This window comes from Cinclus cinclus, chromosome 5 (genome assembly GCF_963662255.1).
Source record: "Cinclus cinclus chromosome 5, bCinCin1.1, whole genome shotgun sequence".
NCBI classification, from domain to species: Eukaryota; Metazoa; Chordata; class Aves; order Passeriformes; family Cinclidae; genus Cinclus; species Cinclus cinclus.
In genome coordinates this window covers 27,077,060-27,095,885 of record NC_085050.1, presented here as the reverse complement: position 1 = coordinate 27,095,885, position 18,826 = coordinate 27,077,060, and the positions used below count along the sequence as shown (strand labels likewise).

Below are 18,826 nucleotides of genomic sequence, written 5' to 3'. Positions count from 1 at the left end.
AGTCACTGGAAAAGCCAAGCCAAATACTACAGAACACAGTAATAGCAAAGAATATTAGAAATTTTAAAATTCCTTTTATATCAAGGTCTCCTAATTTGTGTGCATTCTCTTCAGATTTTTACAAATAAATGACCAAAAGGTGTAACACACTTTGCTTTGATGCAGCAGCATCAGCTCTTCTCTCCCGCCTGAAGTTACAACGAACTCTTACAGCTGAAAAGCCTCGACTAGGGAAGCTGAGTTTCTAAGGGACAGAAACATCTGCAAATTGTTTCTTGTGCACGGGAACAGTCAGAAAGACATTCAGAAATTTTAAAAAGGTAAATTTTTGTACTTAAAGTGAGAGGGTACTCAGAGTAAATGCAATGCATTAGGATATCAGACCTCATTTCCTCTAGCCATTCTCTGAACAGCTGAGACTTAAGGAAATGAGTCAAAATCCTGGAAGATGTTTGTACCACATGAAAAAGAAAACAACATCTGTAAAATTATGTGTCACATCCATAGAGCAAGACAATGTGTAACACTTGATCTCTGCAATGGCATTCATCTTGGTGGGCAGAAAAAAAAGCTGAAAAGTGGCTTAACCTTGAGCAATTACTGTCTCTCTTCTACAAGACTGATATGAGATTACATCAGTCATCGTGTATTGTAGCTAAACATATATGTTGTTGAAACTCTTTGATGCTGTGTGCTTCTTGTTTTATCCAGAATTTGTTGCTCCTTACCTTCAGATTCCATCGGACTGTTTACTGTTCAGACAAGAAAGCAGTTTTCATTCTAACTACAAATGCCTAGTATTTGGTATTTAGTTTTGCAGCTCCACATATGCCTTAAAAATCGTTCTAATAACTTGCAGTAACAACAAATTATAGTTCAGACAGAAATCCAAATACTATAGAGATACCATTAGTCTCTCAGAAGAGATGAGAGAGTGAAAAGGATAAGCTTCACTAGGAGAACCTCCTACTGACTGGAATACGACTCAGATGTGTCTCCCAAGACCTGTCCTAGCCCATGTTTACATGTGCTAAAGACATATCCCTTCCAATTCCACCTGTATCCTGGTGCAGCATGTTCCTTCTGGAGGTGACTCAGGATCCTTTGCTGAATTCAGGCACCTGCAAAGAAGCATTACTGTTTGGACAATCACTAGGAGAGCTGAAGTGAGATGGAAAACCCACAGAGAGCCAATACAAGCCAACAGTATTACAGCTGCAGTCATCTGTGGATAAGAGGCTCTCTCTGGCAAAATAAGCACATGGAAATGCCTTCAGTGTCTATGAATAGCATTTAAACAGGATGTAAATGGGAGTCTCGCTTCTTGCCAAACTTGTCACATTCTTTATAATAAAGCCTGAACAAAAATCACTTATGCACTTGCAGGAAGAGGGTTCCCAGTGGCAGTGGGAAGAAAAAAAGAATTGAATATTGAGCAATCTTTGACATTTCCATTCTGCTTCTGGCAGTGGCCTTAGGCCATATTTCTGTACAGGAGACTCTGCACTGCCACAGGGGAGGGAGGAAAAGGAGGTGAGAGATGGAAATGGGAGTAGGGAGGGCAGGATACTCAGATGGCTTGAGGAGGGTCAAGGCAGTGACTGAATGACAGCAATCAGAATCCTCATCAAATTCAATCTTCCTTCTTCAAGTTTCCTCCCTCATGGCTGACAGCAGAAGCATCATGAAAAGAGACATTCTTCCCTCTGGGCACAGGGAAAGTCTCCCATTACTCTGCAACTGATTGGAAGGAAAAAAGCTCACACTGATGGATGGATGCTGAAAGGAACCATGTCCAGTCTTCCATGACCACAGGATAAAAATGCAAGAGGCTCTGGCAGAGTACTGGATGGTGGGGGACAAAGTGAGCCTTGAGGGAGGGCAGGAGGAGAAAAAAGGTCGTTCCAGAATATTGCATCAAAATGAGGACAAGGCAAGTCCCAAATGGAAGGAAGTATGGAAGCATGTTAGTTCGCAAGGAAAACAAAAAGTAGGAAGGGACTGTGGACAGAAAAGATGAATGGTTTACCCTTTGAGAAGCTACATTAAGTTGTTTTCAACATCCTCCTTCCCTGGATGCAACCAAAGGAAGAAGCTCTTGACAACAGCCAAAAAAAGATACCTATTATAAATCTGTATACTGATAAACAGGATAGGTCTCAAAAGGGACTGTGAGAGATCATCCCAGCCAAGTGTCTACACCGAGGCAAAACCAAAAGTAGCACAGCATCAAACTAGCTCTGGAGCAACACAATCCAGAACAGCACGTCAGCTCTGTCCTGCCTGTCACTTCAGATGTTCCTGTGCTGCTGCCAGGACTCGAACCACCATGCTGTACCTCCCCCAGCACTGCAAAACTAGCCCAGAATACTCCTGCATCTGTGTGATACGCAGATGATGCACATACATACCCAAGGACAGCTGTCTTTTGCAGCAGCAAGTTATTTCTTACAACATGGTGTGTTTTTGTTCACACAAGTTTTTGTCTGATGCACCCCTGAAGTCTCCCACAAGTAAGTGCAAAAACCCAGAAGGAGAAGAAGGATCATGAGAAAGGTTCCCCCCTTGCTCCTCCAGTACTCTGGAAATTGCACTTCTGTCTTCCAGGACATGCTGCCAGTGTGACCTGTTTTCCAATCTTTTCTTAAGGACAGTCTAACTATATGATGAAGGATAACCTAAAAGTGCAGGCAAGAAATACATGAAGAAAGTTGGCAGCTGTTAATAATTTCAACATTTTAAAACTTTCTTTCTAGCAATAACTCATTGGTAGGAGACTTTCTCAGCCCTATGGCCACAGCATTTTACCGCCTTATGTGAGTACTTCTAAATAGGAAAGCCCAAATTGCCAGATACCACGCTTACTCAAATGACCAGTAAACAAAGGCAGCAAACAGGAAAAGTCATCTAAACAAAACCATAAACGCATCCTAAAGTGAATTGTTTTACAATGAAGAAGCACAAATTGTCACTACTGTTGGTTTCTGGTGTTTTAGCTGTATTTGCTCCCGCGGGCAGAGGCTGGTGGAACCCTCCCCGTCCGTGTCACACAGGGTGTTCTGCCAGGCTCCTCTCTGGTGGTGGCAGCACACATTAGACACCTATCGCTGTGCATCGCTCCCCTGGATCCTCGGCTCCTTCTTAGATACGCACCGAAAGAACCTTCCACCCTATCTCCTTTCAGACTTAAGTGGCGAGGGCCAAATTCCTTCCCAGATCTTGCAGCGACCTCCTTCCAGCATCTTCCCCCGGACACCGCCAAACGCCTCCTAATCCTACAAACCACGCAAGGAGATGCACGGCGGCTCTGAAAGCCATGTGCGAAGTTGCCCAGCTCTGCAGGCAGATGCAGCATTTAAAACCATTAGATCTGTGCTCCAGGGCAGTGAGGTCAAGCAAGCAAACCCCTTTTTTACAAAGGAGTAGAAGAGAACCTACAACACTCCAAAGTTTTAGCACCAGCTGACCCCCCCGAAGGCCTGACAGGCACCCACCGCCCTCCTCTTCGCGAAGGTCCGTCAGTGCGGGAGCAGACCGGCCCTGATGCCCTGTCCCGCGGCGAGCCCTGCACCCGGGGCACCGGCCCGGCGGCGGCGCAGAGGGCACCGAGCCCCCCGAGCCGGCTGCACCCCGCTGCACACCTGACGCCGGCCGCTCGTTCCTGCCCATTGTTCAACGAGCACTTAGCCGCGGGGACATTTTGTACTGATCCCCGGATAGTTTATTGTCAAAACAGCCCGGCCGGGGAGGTGGAGGGCGGGGGGTGACGGGCTTCCCTGCCGGCCGCTCTCCCAGCCCCGGACAGCCGCGCACGGCAAACAAAGGGCTTTATTTCCCCGGCGGGGCGTCCCGCAAGGGCAGCGCGGGGCGATGCCGGGCACACCGCGGGCTGCCGCCCGACCCTCGGCGCGGCGCTGCCCCGTGGAAGGAGCCGCCAGCGCCGAAGTTTTCCCCGCCGCCGCCCGTGCCGACCCCGGCCCCGCGGGGCTCCGCGCCCGCCCGCGGCTCCCACCTGCGGGGAAGAGGCTCAGCAGCAGCAGCACGGTGCGCGCCAGTTCCCGGGCGAGGATCGCGCCCTCCATCCCGGCGCGGCCGCCGCTCGCAGCGCCCGGCGCGGAGATGCCCGAGCCCCGCGGGAGGGAGTGGAGTAGAGCCGGCCCCGCCCCGCGCCGCGCCCCCGCCCCGCCGGCGCGGGGATGGGCGCAGGTGAGCAGCTCCCCCGCCCCCGGGGAAGGGCAGCGCTCTGGGGTGCCTCCTCTGGGCTCACCCTAAAGCCCCTAAAAAGAATGATTTGAGAAAAAAGCACGGAGCCCAGTGGCTGAATGTGCGCGCGGTGCTGTCGTGGGGGAGAGCTGGCCGTCCTCACGGGCGGCGTTCTGCCGTGCCGAGCACCCCAGGGATCGGGGCTGCGGGGCTGCGTAAGCCCGAGTGGAGCGTGGAGCGGAGAAAGGTGGGGAGGGAGCGGTCGGGCTGGGCACGGGAGCTGGAAACGGAGAGAGCATCCCTTAAAGGGCGGGTACAAAGCCATTTGCCTAGCTTTGAAATCCTCACTGATCGCTCCTGGAGGTGTTACAGCAGATTCTGGAGCCGCCAAAGGTATTGCCTCCGCCCTTGCTCGCCCTGCTGAGATCGACCGAGCCCGCTGTGGGCCACCGCCTATTAAAGGCTAGAGCACCTCGAGTGAGACTTAAAAGTGTGTGCTGTGGCACAAAGCGAAGAGTTGAAAGAAGTGGTTGGTTTTGTATGGAAAAGAGAAAAATGACAGGGAGTTTAAACATGGAAAGGGTCCTTAAGTATTGTGAGCGATTGTTTTTCATGTCCCTCGAGGGCAAGATAAAAAGTTGTCCATTTAGTTCTTAGGGGGAAAAAATCGCTTAAATATAAGGAAGGCAACTGCAAAGAGCAATGAGAATTTAGACTACAAACGCATTGCGAGAAGGGGTTGTGGAATCCCACAGAGGGAGGTTTTAAGCACCGATGAGACCGCTGACAAGGATCTGGGAGCACTCGCTTCTGTAGCTGCAGAACTGGAATGGAGCTGCTCCGCCGGCAGAAATAACGCAAACTACACAAATGTCTAGCATTTACACTGCTTTGGCAGTCAGTGTCACACGCTGCTGAGGTGAAAGAAAGGGATACAGGCAACCCAGGCAAAGGGGTCATGCATGCATTCACCAGCCGTGCCCTCTGCCCAAGGTATCCACGGGCAGCACTAGAACAGGCAAGTGGGCAAAGGACACACAGACTGTCAGCACACCCGTTACAACACTTCTGGATATACAGAAAGATGTAGAGGATATATGGCAAAACTTTCACCCCTAGAAAAGCATAAATGTAGACTTCTTGAAATGTGTCGGTAGAGATCAGAAATATGATTGAAGGTAAAATATTCCTTTTTTTTTTCTTCATCCTCCTTTCTTTTTCACTCCTGTCAGATTTTTCCCCAAGGTTAATAGCGCTGTCCCACATGGTCCAGCATGAGATGAAAGTCTTGTCTTGTATGTTTAAAATGGCTCTCTCCATTTCTTTACTCTCTTTCATCTCTGACAGCCAGTATCTTTTGATAGGTGAATCCTTCCTCTGCTGCAAAATGGAATACTTTTTTGTTAGCACACCAACAATTTCAAAATCAAATAACATTTTAAAATCATAATTCTTACTAGGTGCTAGCCTCATCAAATTAATACTAGGGAGGAAAACAAACTAAAATACTTAATTTATTAGTGTCTCCCCATTTTCCAGGTGTCTCTGGATTTCATTTCTGTAGGAGAAAAAGTGAGCTGGAATTTTTTTAACATAAACACTTGGAGCATTTAATTTCTTAAAGGTGCAAAACCAGGGCATGGTACACTATAAGAGGTTTTCACTAAAGCATTATCAAGGAACATGTGATGTTGTTATTGTGGCAGGTTTTTCCCTGTTCTCCTTGATTAGTGCTCTTTCAGTTAGTGGCCTGCCTTTAGGTCCTGCACATCCCTGATCACATGAAGCCGAGCTCCGCGTGGTTCTGCATCATATGCCTCATTTTCACGAGCATTAGCTCAATGTTAGATCTCAAAATCAAAGTGGCAACAGTATTCTCCACATGATTTGACTGACTATAAATAGCAACAGTAAGTGGGAAACAAAGGTGAATTGCTTTTAACCTTTCCCCTTCATTTATTTTTAATAATTATAATGATAAATGTAGTTGCCCTTTCCAGTGTATTGCACTGAATGCTGTAAATTCTCTTGTCTATATCCTGTTTGCATTTTAGAAGCAAAAGGAAGTTTCTTAAGCAGTGGAGGTTTTCTCTTAGGTCTTTTTCCTACCTTTGTCTGAAATATATGAGCATAAACCAGAAAGGTTCTTCTTTGGCTTTGCAGTCAACCTCACGTGTTCCTCTCTTCAGTTGTCACTGTGGTATTGTGGCAGTACGTTAGGACAGGTAATGCCATCTCTTCTCATCATCTGCTGGAGACAACTTGCAGTAGGTTGACATTTGGGGGAGTGCAGAATGAAGAGAGAGACGAGAGATCTACAGACTTTGGACACGATACAGATTTGGAGATAGGAATGTTAAGCTAGGAAAAATACATGAAATTATATTTGAAAAGTTCACTTCAGCTTGAAAGCCTGAAAGTGATTTAAAATTTGTGGACAAGCTCCTTTGCAAAGTCAATTCAAAAGATTGCTTTTAGACATCCGTAGGGCTGTTTGCTGAAGTAAACATTGAATAGATCAATAATATTGGCAAGATTAAGGTAATGTCATCAAAAAACTGGTGCTTTAATGAAGGACTTGTCATTTTTGTATCTGAATGGAAATGCATTTGGAAATTAGTGAGTGGGATGGTTTCAAACAAGTTATTTGTCAGAGCTATGAATACCTTTTTTGCAGCATAAATAATCTTAAAATCTATTTTATCTATGACAAAATGTATCTGTTGAGAAGAGAGGAAAACACTCTTCTGATACAGCTGATCACTGCTGGCTAAAATCCTTCCTGATAACCCACGATAACAACTTTTTCTATAAGGTTGTACTTTCCTTTTTCTAAATTGCAATTTGACAGACTTTAGGCTGGAGCATGGCTCTTTCATACAAACTGGCAGCCTCAGCAAGCCAGACAGCTCCAGAATTAACTCCTCTGTGATTCCTGAAGGCTTTGAGAAATTATGAGAGTTTGAAACACATATTGATTTACCAATGTTGCTGTAAAAGCTGTCTAATCACAAGCATAAAAGTTTGTTAAGCTTTTTAAAAGTAAAAAGTGGTAAAATTTCTGCCTTTTGCATTTCTGAACAACATTTCTGAAGAGTGGCTGCTAGGAATGTCATATGACCACTGTGCAAAAATATATACTCAGCACTCTGCTGTATCTTGATCCTAATCGACAAAACTGTAGCTGTAAATTTTCTCAACCTCTTCTTTTAATAATTAAAAAAAAAGGGTGTGAAGTCTGTTGGTCTAAACTGTTGGTATAGGAAGGTATAATCCATCTGAACCTGTTTTCCAGAAACCTTGAGATTTTGGGACATCCCATTGCATTTTTTTATTCGTCTCTAGTCTTCTGCTCTTCATGCTGACATGTTAGGGTGGGTAAGTGGAGAAAACTGTAGCAGTTGATAGGCATGTGTCTTAAGACTTCATGGCAGGATTATAATGTCTCCATGCAGTTTAACTGATGAATCTGGTATTTTTAGAGGGATGACACTAAAATAAATTCAAATAAAGTGGACGCCTTTATCTCATTCCCCCTGGAATATGAATCTTCAAACTGAATCCATTCAGTATTACTACACTGAGAGGTGTGTCTTATTCCCTTTTAATCCAATTGAGAAGAATACTCACTAAATCCCATTGTGCCTGTGATCTTAAACCAGAATTGCCATCCTAGTTAATTAAAGATTTTTCCAGCATTGAATGTCAAGAGCCTAGATATAGTCATCATTGAAGCTTGATTTTGAAGACATCTTGTATTATCACACGCATAGCACACTATTGTAAAAACTGTTTTATCAGTCTAAGCTTAAGTGGAAAATAAAGGCTCTAATCTTCTTGATAGTGTTTTTTGTTAGTTTATGGCCTGCAATCTTGCTAAGAAAAGAGATTTGTCTTTATGAGTTGCAAAGTGTAGTTCTTGCCTTTATCGCTTGCAGCTTTATTTGCACAGGCCACTGCTGAGAATTGACTCCATGCAGCAACCTAGGTCTTTTCAAGTGTTGTTTTGTCTTACTTAATTTTGTTGCTGGGTTGTTGTTGGGTTTTTTTGATGAGTTGAGCATATAAAAATATTTGTGGAGAAATATCTGATGTGGCTTTCTCAAATGCATTCTCCTTTCCCACCTTGTTGCCCTATCCATTCTTCCCTGGCTTTCACATATACAGCAGCTTTGGGCTACAGACCCAGAGAGTCTTGTCCTTGCCCACTCTGCCTGTTCCCCACAGGATATTAATGCCTCAGTTGCTGAAACCATATCCAGGCTCTGAATCTTGTGACAAGAACTAACTTTGCTTTGCGGTTTATAAAGAGTTCTTCTGTGTTTTCTTACAGTGCTTTGCCATATCTGCAATCTAAATAAATGGCTAGAGAGGGGCTTGTCAGCCGTTTTTCTCTGAGGTGATTAAAGCCACATGAGATCCAGTTGATTCCTTTGACATATTTGCTAAATTGCACTATTTTGCTTATAAATCTGAGGGCCAAATAAGAAGAAAACAAAAACAAAAGCAAAGGAACTGTCTTGATTGAGATTATATATGTCAAACACATGATGTTGAGAAGAGGGTGCTTCTCTTGCCTGTGTTCCTTGAGTAGGTGAACTAAAAGGCTTGGATTTTTTATCAGGACTTGTCACCTTGCCTCTCTAAGTGTCTTTCTTTAACCTATTTTATTTTAGCATTCTTTAGGTGCATCATAAATTGCTTGGTTCCTTTTTAGCTTTGCAAGGTACCTTCAAAGCTGGTTTGGTACCATTTTGTTTATAGCTTTCTGTAGTTTGAAGAAATGTGTCAGTTCCCCCATACTCAGCTTTAAAATTTGCTACTGACTTGGGGTGTACTTTATGGGCAAGCAGCCTGTTTTGACTCCCCCTGTTAGTGCTACTCTCACATATCTGTTGTGGAGCCTTCAGCCTTTGTCAGAAGATCATCATATGAGGCTCCTGCTCTATCCGTGTCCCATCTGCAGTGCCCGCTCTGCCTGTCTCCTTGTACAAAGCAAGGTAGATTTGTCACAACGCTACCACCTTGTCTGGAACAAGGATATCAGTGTTTTGCCTTAGAAGCAGCTGGTATTTGTTTTGAGAGAAGACAGTTCTTAGAATAGTAAACAGACTGCACATGTGACTCATTTACTATTTTTCGTAGAAAGACCCAGAAGCCTGGTCTTCTTGGCTGCCTCTCCACAAAGCTTGTCTCACTTTCTGCTCCCAGGATGACCATGGGCAGCTGAACTAATTAAAGAGCAAGACACTTATTAGTTAGCATCTCCATCTTTGGGAGGGTAACTCCCATCATTGAGAAAGCCAGGCTTGCAGCTTGCTACAGATGGATGAAGTATCCACAGAGCTAACTTTGCTTCTCACTTCTGCCCCTGCAACTTTTTGAGTAATTTACTTTTTGAGTAATCCCTATTAAATTAAAATTCTGTAAATGCTGTTGTCCCTCTCTCTGGAGTAAGTGACCCTTACCAAGGCAGTGCTGTGGTGCCTTAGGGGACCACGAAGCAGGTATGAATGTATTTAAGTTTTCATTACTATCTGGCTTCACAGTTCTTGGTAACCAAAAGTCTCTGAGAGATTATTTTTCTATCAGTCTTATTCCATTTTCCTACAGCTATCTTGTACTGCCAGAGGCTTTGAGGTCCTTTTTTTTTCCAGCTCTGTGTATTTGTGAATGCAGTATATATTATAAACCCCATGCCCACAGTATTGGTAGACATACACAACTTTGGAAGAGTTAAGGGTTGTCAAAAATGCCTTCTCATTAAGAAGGTCATGCCCATCACATTTATCATCTAGTCCTCTGTTTTTTTTCATCTGTAGGAGTTTTTTCAGTCCTTTTGACAAGAGTTTTCAAAATGGGATGGTGCGATGACATGGAAATTTCAGTCAGCAGCCCATTGCATAGCTTTCCTGCACACTGTTTCATAGACATAGTGTTTCATAGACACTTTCCTCCACAATGAATACTTGCTGCCCAGCACCTGGAAGGGCCTGCACTGAGGGATTGCACCTTCATATATTTGCATTTTGATGACTTAGTTTGTCTGAATAACCAGAAGGAAAAAAATGTTAGTGAAGATGCTCAGCATTAAAAATGGTATTTGTCTCATGAGACAGATATTGTAAAGCCTGCTGATACTAATGAAATCATTTAGATTTAGAAGACTTGTGAATTTAGATGTTCTGTTAAATAGGATGGCTGCTCATAATTTTTTCTCCTCCTCTTCTGAGTTTAAGGATATTTACTAGGATCATATCAATTCAGGATGCTCAAATTCAGACAAATGAGTTTCAGGATGTGTTTTCTGTGATCCTTTTCCTATTTTATCTCTGTTCTTTTATGGAGTTGATATTAAAATTATGATTACTTAGGTGGGCAATTTATCTAGATGTTTCTAAACATTTTTCCCTATGAATCTATCTGATACGCAATATAAACAAGTGCATTCATGTAAAAAAAGTTCTAAAGACCATATCTGTTTTTGTCATGGTATGTTAAGTTGGTTGCCTCTTGTGTGTTATTTCTGCTTCTGAATTCGAGAGCACTGCTGGAAAACCCCTGATCCCAGCTGAGGACACTGTGCCAGGCTAGAAATTGTGTACAGGTTCCCACGCTCACCTAGCAGGAGGTGGCCTCCAGCATCTGTACCAAGTTGCATTTACAGAGCTCACCAGCTTGTTGTTCCTGCAGTGGAAAAGCCATGATTTGGCTTTTGCCTGTTATAAATCTCACAGACAAGTCAGGGTCCCTAATTAACTGCCTGTACAGTCATCCCCTGCTGAAAGGCAGCTGCCTTTGAGGAGGGAGCTGTTGTCACCTGGCAGCACACAGCACTGATTTAGGACCCGAAAGTGCCCAACTGAAATGGAGATTATGGATTCTTTAGGGTTCAGATGGAAATTACAGAGCATCCCTTTGCCATCTGCTCCTTGTTGGAAATAATACAAATGTAAATGTCAGCTTTGCATCCTGTGAGCCCATTACCCCTCTAGGCCTTTCTTGCTGAGGGGAGGTGCATCCGCTGGGACTGGGTTTTCACAGCTATTAGCATGGTTTCTGTGTCTGTGTCCATCCCAAACTACTCCTGTGTCATTCAGGCCCGTGTTTGTTGCATTAGTTCGTGAGACACTGGCCATGAAATAGGCTTAGGAAGTTCTTGACCTTCTTGCCCTATTTCTGTCCCCTTTTGAGGCACTTTAACTTGCTAGCTCTTGGTTTTGCTGTCACAGATATTTTGAGGAACCACAGAAAAGGCTATTTTTCATTCTAATCTAGTTTGTGATCTGGTTTACTGTGTGCCTTTGTGAGCAGGTCTACTGCCAAACTGAAGAAGGAAAAGCAGTGAGAACAAGCAGTGAGAAGGAAATTTTATTGGCTTGCTGCTAAAGGTAGCAACTCATACAAGCAAACACTTTTTTTCTACAGGAGCCAAGAAATAAATGCCATAATGCCTGTATCTGAAGCCAGGTGTGAAGGTACTTGCAGGTGATTTCCCCATTGTAGGTGCACACCTAAATAGCCAGGGTAGTTGAAACAATGGAATGCAGCAGTCAGCTCCTCCTAGGAGTGGTCATTTTGGTTATCTTGGAGCCATTTCCCTTGCTTCAGGTTGTCTGGCTGATTGTTTTGTGCCCAGTCCGAGTGGCTGCTGTCTCTGTTTATCCTTATATTAAATGTTATACAAGATGTCAGTAATAGGTACAATCTGTGAAATGCATGATCTTGGGTATGTTACCAGCTCTCTCTGTACAGCCTGCATATGGCCCATTGTTAACACAGATGTCAGCCCAGGAACAGCTTGCTTTTCTTGCTACACCTCAGAGAGCAGGCAGCAATTCCCTCCCAGATTTTGCTCAAGTTCCTGTGTAAGAAGTGGATCATTTGGTTTGGGGCTTTGGAGATGAAATTAGTATAGCAATTAGGATTTGGCTGTGGCAAATGTCCACTCAATAGTCTATGACAACATGCATTGGATTTATGACAGTGACAAGAAATCAAAATAACATGGTAGGGTAGCTCCTTTCAAAGGCAAATTTAGGAGGTGCTGTTAGCTGAACCTGAGTCAGAGTCTCAACCTGTGGTTAAGGCTTGGGGCATTTTTATCTGTAGAACTTTGATGCCATGTTAATAATCCTCACTGCACAGCCACTGTTCAGCTGATAAGCAGAAACATGCACAAAATGTAAACAATGTTTAGAAGTTTTCTTACATCTTCTTTAACAGATGATTTCTCAGTTTCTGTAACATAATCATATGTTCAAGAATGTGTCATTTTGACCCTTTAAAAGCCTGGAAGAACATGAACATGTCAAGTTCCTTTCTAATCGCTTTAGAAATCCTGCAAACAAACGCTGGATTTATCCAGAACTAGCAACACACCATAGTCCTTGGGTTAGTTTGGCTAACTAACCAAAGTTATACTATCAGTCAATGATACAAGAGAAAACTGCAGCACGTGTTCAAAGCAATAACAGGGTCCTGCATCAGCAAATCAACTGTCCACTTGATGCCTTTTTGCTGGTCCTAAAATTATGATCCAGACACGGTTTGGTGATAAAAAAGGGTTACCTTTATAAGGATCTTTAGGTGCACAGTTCACCGGATGGAAAATGCCGAAGATTCACCTTAGCATTAACGCATATACATTTTTTATGTTTAGCACATTAGCATATCTAATCCCCAGTTAGAGACATAAGTGGTGAGGTAATTCCCCCCAGTTCATCCCTCTTTGAATTCTCCCTCTTTTAGATAGGAGCTAATCTTTGTTTATGAAAATGTGTCTCAGAGAGCTTCTTCTCAAGTTTCAACCTTGTCTTCCCTGAGAAGCTAACCTTGGACCCCCAGCTTGGAGCCACTAGGAAATTTATCTTGTTTTTCTGTCTAATAGAGTAGGTTAAATGCTAGCTATGAATACTGTGATGGGCTACAGAGCTACAAATATATGTGTAAAGAACATAGAAAATATATAAAAGAAAAAAGGCAAAAATCAATTCAGCATCACATTTGTTTTGTATTCATGTCATATTGCTCTGTGGTCAGCTATAGTGGATAAAATGTTATTGACTGAAAGCTCATTGAGTTTTGCTTCTCTTAGTTACTGAAGACAGGATCTCTATTGAAATGAGGCAGCTGAGGTTAAGATTCGCCTGTGTCTAAGATAGACAACTAGTGGCTTTCTTTATCTAGTGCAGAAATGCAGGCACCTCTGGAGTGACAATCACCCAACCTGTTGCAGGTAGGATGAACTGTCCTCTGGAGATGTCTTTTTCCTCCTTAAAGGGAATATAGACAACTGGTTTAAACAGATATCTCACTTTTCGGTGGCTGAAATTATGTTGGAGCTGCATATGCTGTTTAGTCTCAAAGGCTAATAGGCATTTCCTTTAAATGTATCAAAAACAATAATGGGAACAAATACAGTCAATTAATTTTCCCTGTAAATAAATCCAAAACAAAACTAACCAAATATTTATTTGGACATGGAGATTCAGTTACAAGCCCAGATCTGTCCACATCTTTATCACTACCAGCTATGTTTCATATCCCTGTGCTGTTTTCAGCTGTGACCAGCAGAGTCTTAAAGAGGTCTGCAAGTCTCCTTGCTCAGTGGGAAAAAAAAGAACCTACAACTGCCATATGGAAGTGGGATTTTGGATCCCACTTGGCCTGCCCCACTGGAGAAATCTGTTGAAGTTTCTCTGTGCCATGCTGTATTGAGCTATAAAGTGTACTGACCTTCTTTGTGCTCTGTGGCTCGTGAGAGCAACGTAGAGCTAGGCATTAGCCTCCCAGAACAGTTCTCCAGTGTGTTACATTCATTTCCAGTATGCCTCATGGCATTTCCAGATATCAACTGGGTGATGCTTGCTCCTCTGTGAAGCTGCTCTGCTTTCTATGCATCAAAGCCAACATAGCACAAAGACTGCAGGATGCAGATGCCCTCTCCCACTGAAACAACCCACTGTACTTCCCAAAGTACCTTGCTGAACAGTCATCCTTCCATAAACAGTGGTGTGGATTGGATAGAATGTCCTGATGGAGGCAGCAAGCCTAGAAACTCTATTTGTAGTTAATTCCTCCACTGGTGCACACTGTCACAGTTTTCTAGGAGTGCTCGTAACCCATTGAGACAGGGTGTAGCTGGGTGTCAGTAAGCTGCTGCTACCTTCTCTGTGACTTACTTGGCTATCTCCCCTACATTGTGCTGGGCAGAGCTCTGTGAGGCCACATTGTGGGTCTAGGCAGGGTCTAACTGAGCTGAAGTATTCATGTAATATAAAAAGTGATGTAGAGAACAGGGTTGATTAAATTTACATCGCAGTCAATGAGGAGCATTGTGGACTGCAGCCCCAGCAGTTGTATTCTAGGTCTTTGTTGTGTCCTAGCACTGGCAAATCCTGGCCACTGCCTCTGTTTTCAGTTCCTTTAGCTAGGCTGGGGTTTCATATAGATTTGGTTTCCTTCTACAGAAGATGTTTGAGATAAATTCCACCTCCTTTTTCACAGACAAACTGAAAAACAGAAAAGGAATGCTGTTCTGAATTTATCTGTACTGAACCTACTGTGCAGTTGTGGATCATCAAGCAGGATGCACTTTGGGACAAGAGAAGGTGAGGGGGTAGAGATGGCTCCCCAAGCAGTCAGAGATAGTATGGGATTACCTTTACGGCAGTGGCAGCAAGGGTCTGAACTCGGGAAGCTCTGCACTATTACATTTCAAAAATGGATTTCCCCCTGGCACTAGCTCTTGAGTGTGCTCCAGCTTAGGCCCAAGGCTCTCTCACCTGTATCATCTCATGGAGGGCTGGGAGCAGAGGATTTGGGCTACTTGTGCCTTGTCCACATGACTCCCTTTGCAAGAAAGCTGACACCCCCCAGTTTGTGACATAAATGTTACATCACTGAAGTCACTGCATTAAACAGCAGTGGCAGAGGTATACCCATGTTGAAAAGACCATGGAAACAAACTATTTGTGCACGAGTTGCTATTAGACCTGCGTACGTTCTCAGGTATAACGTTTCTGAAAGTGCTCAATTTATGTGTTGCATTTCCTACAAACAACTTTAATTCGTATTCATTCACAGCCTGCTTGCCCTATTTCATTGACTGCAGCTGGATAAAAAGGAAAATGTTTGCTAACTCCTTTTTAGACAAGTATGCAACAGTATCTCAGTTTTGACAGCAAGCATATCTTTACAGGGCATCTTTTTGTTACGCAAATCATAGACTCTGCCCGATCTATAAAAGAGCACTTTCAGTTTTCTTCTGATTCTCTTTTACTTTTATGATAATCTGAACATTTATAAGACCAGACATCATTTAGATGTTCAAAATAGAATAGTATTTTTGGACCATGACATCAGTTTTTATGCCATTTCACTCTATTTTGAGCTACAATTAAAAGTTCTTTTTTAAACAAACTGTATCTAATTTCTGTGCTAAATCAAACCAGCCAACAAGGAATGTTTTTTACTTTTAACTAGAATGTCGTTAGAGTCAAGACTTGCAAATACAGCGTGGAATTGTAAGGCATTTCTGCCAAAAGAGAGAAAAAATCAACTGCGAAGTCTTTGTCTACTCTGGAAGAGGGCTTTTATTTCTAAAGAAATCCTGGCAAACCCTCATGAAGAATCACTGCTTGCACCAAAATAAAGTGATTTCCCACTAGAGCTTGTTCCAGTTTTCTGAACAGAAGCAGCAATATGAAAAACAATTTTGCTGTCCCGGCAGCATTTGCAAGCACAACTGTGTTTCTAAGAGCTATGTATTATCGACTCCCCCTTGACATCATTATTTCAGCAAAAATCACAGCTAATGCTGTGATTAGGAGTATAAACTAAGAGAACTATCACAGAAGTAACATTCAGTTTTACACGTGGAAACAGTATGCAGAAAATATGCACCAAGTATTTCTTCCTTATAGAATATTGAGTTTGTAAATAGACCAATGCTCCAAGTACATGCTGGACCTAAATTCCACTGCAGTGTACCTTTAAAGAGACGTGTTATATACCTCTGCCATTTCTTCAAACATATCTTTGTTCTCTGAGAATAAAGTCCATGGAAAAATATGAAGATTTTTAAAGCAACTTTTTTTTAGTTTTCTAGACATAGAAATAGTGTTTGATTGACCAGTGGCTCTTGCTGCAGCCAGCATTTCAGTTTTTATACCCAGCTGGCACAGAAAAGTTAGACTGCATTTAACTAAAGTCCTCAAGAAATTGTGCAGATTTCTTAGCCACTGATGGCTCAAGGCAGAATTGCAGCCCCTGGAGATATATTGTCTTCAGAATAATACTTAGTCCTCAGCATCCAAGAAAACCAAGTGTAAAATTCCTCTCCCAGATGGTAGTAAAGAACTGGAGCTTTACCTGTGACCCAGGGGAAGGCTGTAGTATCTGGAACTTTGATGTCAGTGTTGATTAAAGTCTGGCTGTGAGCTAAATGAGAGGCATATGCTTGGTTAGCTGTAGAAAGCATCAAATATTCAAAGCCTAAAACTAAAGTCTTAGATCTCTACCTTTAATGCTCTTCATGACTCATGGGGAGACTCACAAAGTCATTCAGCTCTCTCTTGCATTGTACTGGGTCTCCTCAGCTCGTGCTACAGGAAGATGTCTTTTCCTATGTCATAGAGAGCCATACTCCATGGTGGAGCATGACCTGAGCTCAGACTTTCATGTCACTAATGATTAGGAGCTATGAATTCCTCTCCTTCACCTACTACCTCATGTTACTGTGATTTTTTGTTGTTTGTTTCCAGCCTACCCTTTCTCATTCCTACCCTCCCATCCACTTCTCCAGCCCCTTCTCCTGTCACACTGCCTCACTGAAAATAATGACTTTTGAAAGCTAAAAGTGCTGAGTAGTTATTTCAACTTTTGATAATTAGGAACATCTCTGCAGATGTTCAGGATGGGATGCTCCACTGAGCTGAAAGTGAGATAGTGCTCCCGATCCAGACTGTGAACATCCAAGTAGGAGAAAGTAAATCCCACTTTTTCTAGTATGCCAAGGAAATCTGCATCTCTGCTAACACTAGGAAATCTCTCCCAGACACACACAAATTGCCTTCTTTGTTTGACCTGTTTCCTATCTATTAAGCAGACTTACTGGGACTCCCCCAGTTTCCTTTTGGTCTCTTTCATCTTTTCTTTCTTTTTTTTTTTTTTTTCTTTGGCTTCTATACTCTATTATAAATAAAAATTTCCTAATTATTTCTGGTCTAACCCTTTAGGACTTTCACATGATGATGACACAGTAAGGAAATGAAAGAAGAAAGATGTATTTGTGAATTGATCTGGTCACCCTCAGGCTTTGAAGTGGGAAAAATTTAGGTCTAGGCAATCCATTTCTGATGTAAATGTTTCAGTCATATATCTGGAGCCCCCATTAGCGAAGGGGCAATCTGTCACAGGCTCTCCCTATATGAGATACTTTGTGCCCTTGTTCTGTGAAGAAAGAAAGAGTTGTCAACACAGGAGGTGACTATTAAATTGGGAAACTAAAAACATCACTAATAATGTTCATTAACGGGAAGAGAATTACTTTTTTTTTTTTAACCTAGAAGAGAAACAGAGAGATTTGGTTTTATTGATATCTGCAAGATAAAAAGAAACAAAAACCAGTCTCCAGATAAGCATATTTCTGTGCAACATGAAATGTGTAATTCCATGGAAATAAATACACAGATGTAAACTAAAAATGCTTGAGGGCATCTTTAACTTATTAGCATAGGAAAAAGGGAAAGTAAATATAAATGTCACAGAAGATATAACCAAACTTAAGAGAGCATTGTGTTTAAATCTTATGGATAATGTGCTAAAGATTAAGTTGCGTACTAATAACACACATTTTAAAGTGGTAACACACAAATTGGATGAAAAGAACCAAAACAAATTTATTAACATAATATATATTAAAATCATACTAGTATGGACCTGTATCTGGTGCAATTTCTGCTCACATATTTAGGAGGCTGTTAATTAGAAAAATATTATCTTAGTCCCACTTTTTTTTAATTGCAAGCAAAACCCAAGGCTGCAGTTTTGTGTGAGAAGGGTATTACCTCTGTAAAATCCCACTGGGCACATTAGACAGACAAAGTTTACTAAAACTGATGTCAGATTATAGGAATCACTATTCTAGCAGCTGCTCTTCTTGCTGATGCACTACAGCGGCTTTTGTTTCATTGTTGCTATCATATGACAGAGCTGAGGGAGCTTCCCCGTGGGAATCCTGCTGCAACCCCAAAAATTAACATAAACAGCTGAGTTTCTGCCAGGTCTGGTGACCCTGAAAAGAGCTGCTGCAACCTCACTCGAGCTAGGAAAGCAGCACTGTCCTGTAGATGACTTTCTTATCATTTGTCCTGGCCTTTGATACCTCTGGTGAAAGGTTGGAATAAAGGAAGCTAATAATTGCATCTTTTTCACCAGATGTGAGAGTGGAGCCTGTGGGCAGGCACATTGCTTGCATGTCCATTGCTGAAATTGATTTAAATTTTACAGTGTCTCTTTAATGAGACGGGCCAGTGGCTGCTGCCAGGGATAGAGATGCATACATGGGAAGGTGGCAATACTTAGTACATGTGAATCATGTAGGGTCTTCCCTCATTTT

General features: G+C 42.6%; 1 protein-coding gene across 1 annotated transcript in view; it reads right to left on the bottom strand.

Annotated features, from left to right (window-relative positions):
• The window catches only part of KIT (KIT proto-oncogene, receptor tyrosine kinase), a 52,936-nt gene extending 48,854 nt beyond the window's left edge, over positions 1–4,082 (bottom strand). The window contains exon 1 of the mRNA XM_062493518.1: positions 4,013–4,082. Coding sequence (XP_062349502.1) covers positions 4,013–4,082 — 70 coding nt within the window. The remainder of the gene's footprint in view (positions 1–4,012) is intronic.
• Positions 4,083–18,826: the final 14,744 nt, after the last annotated feature.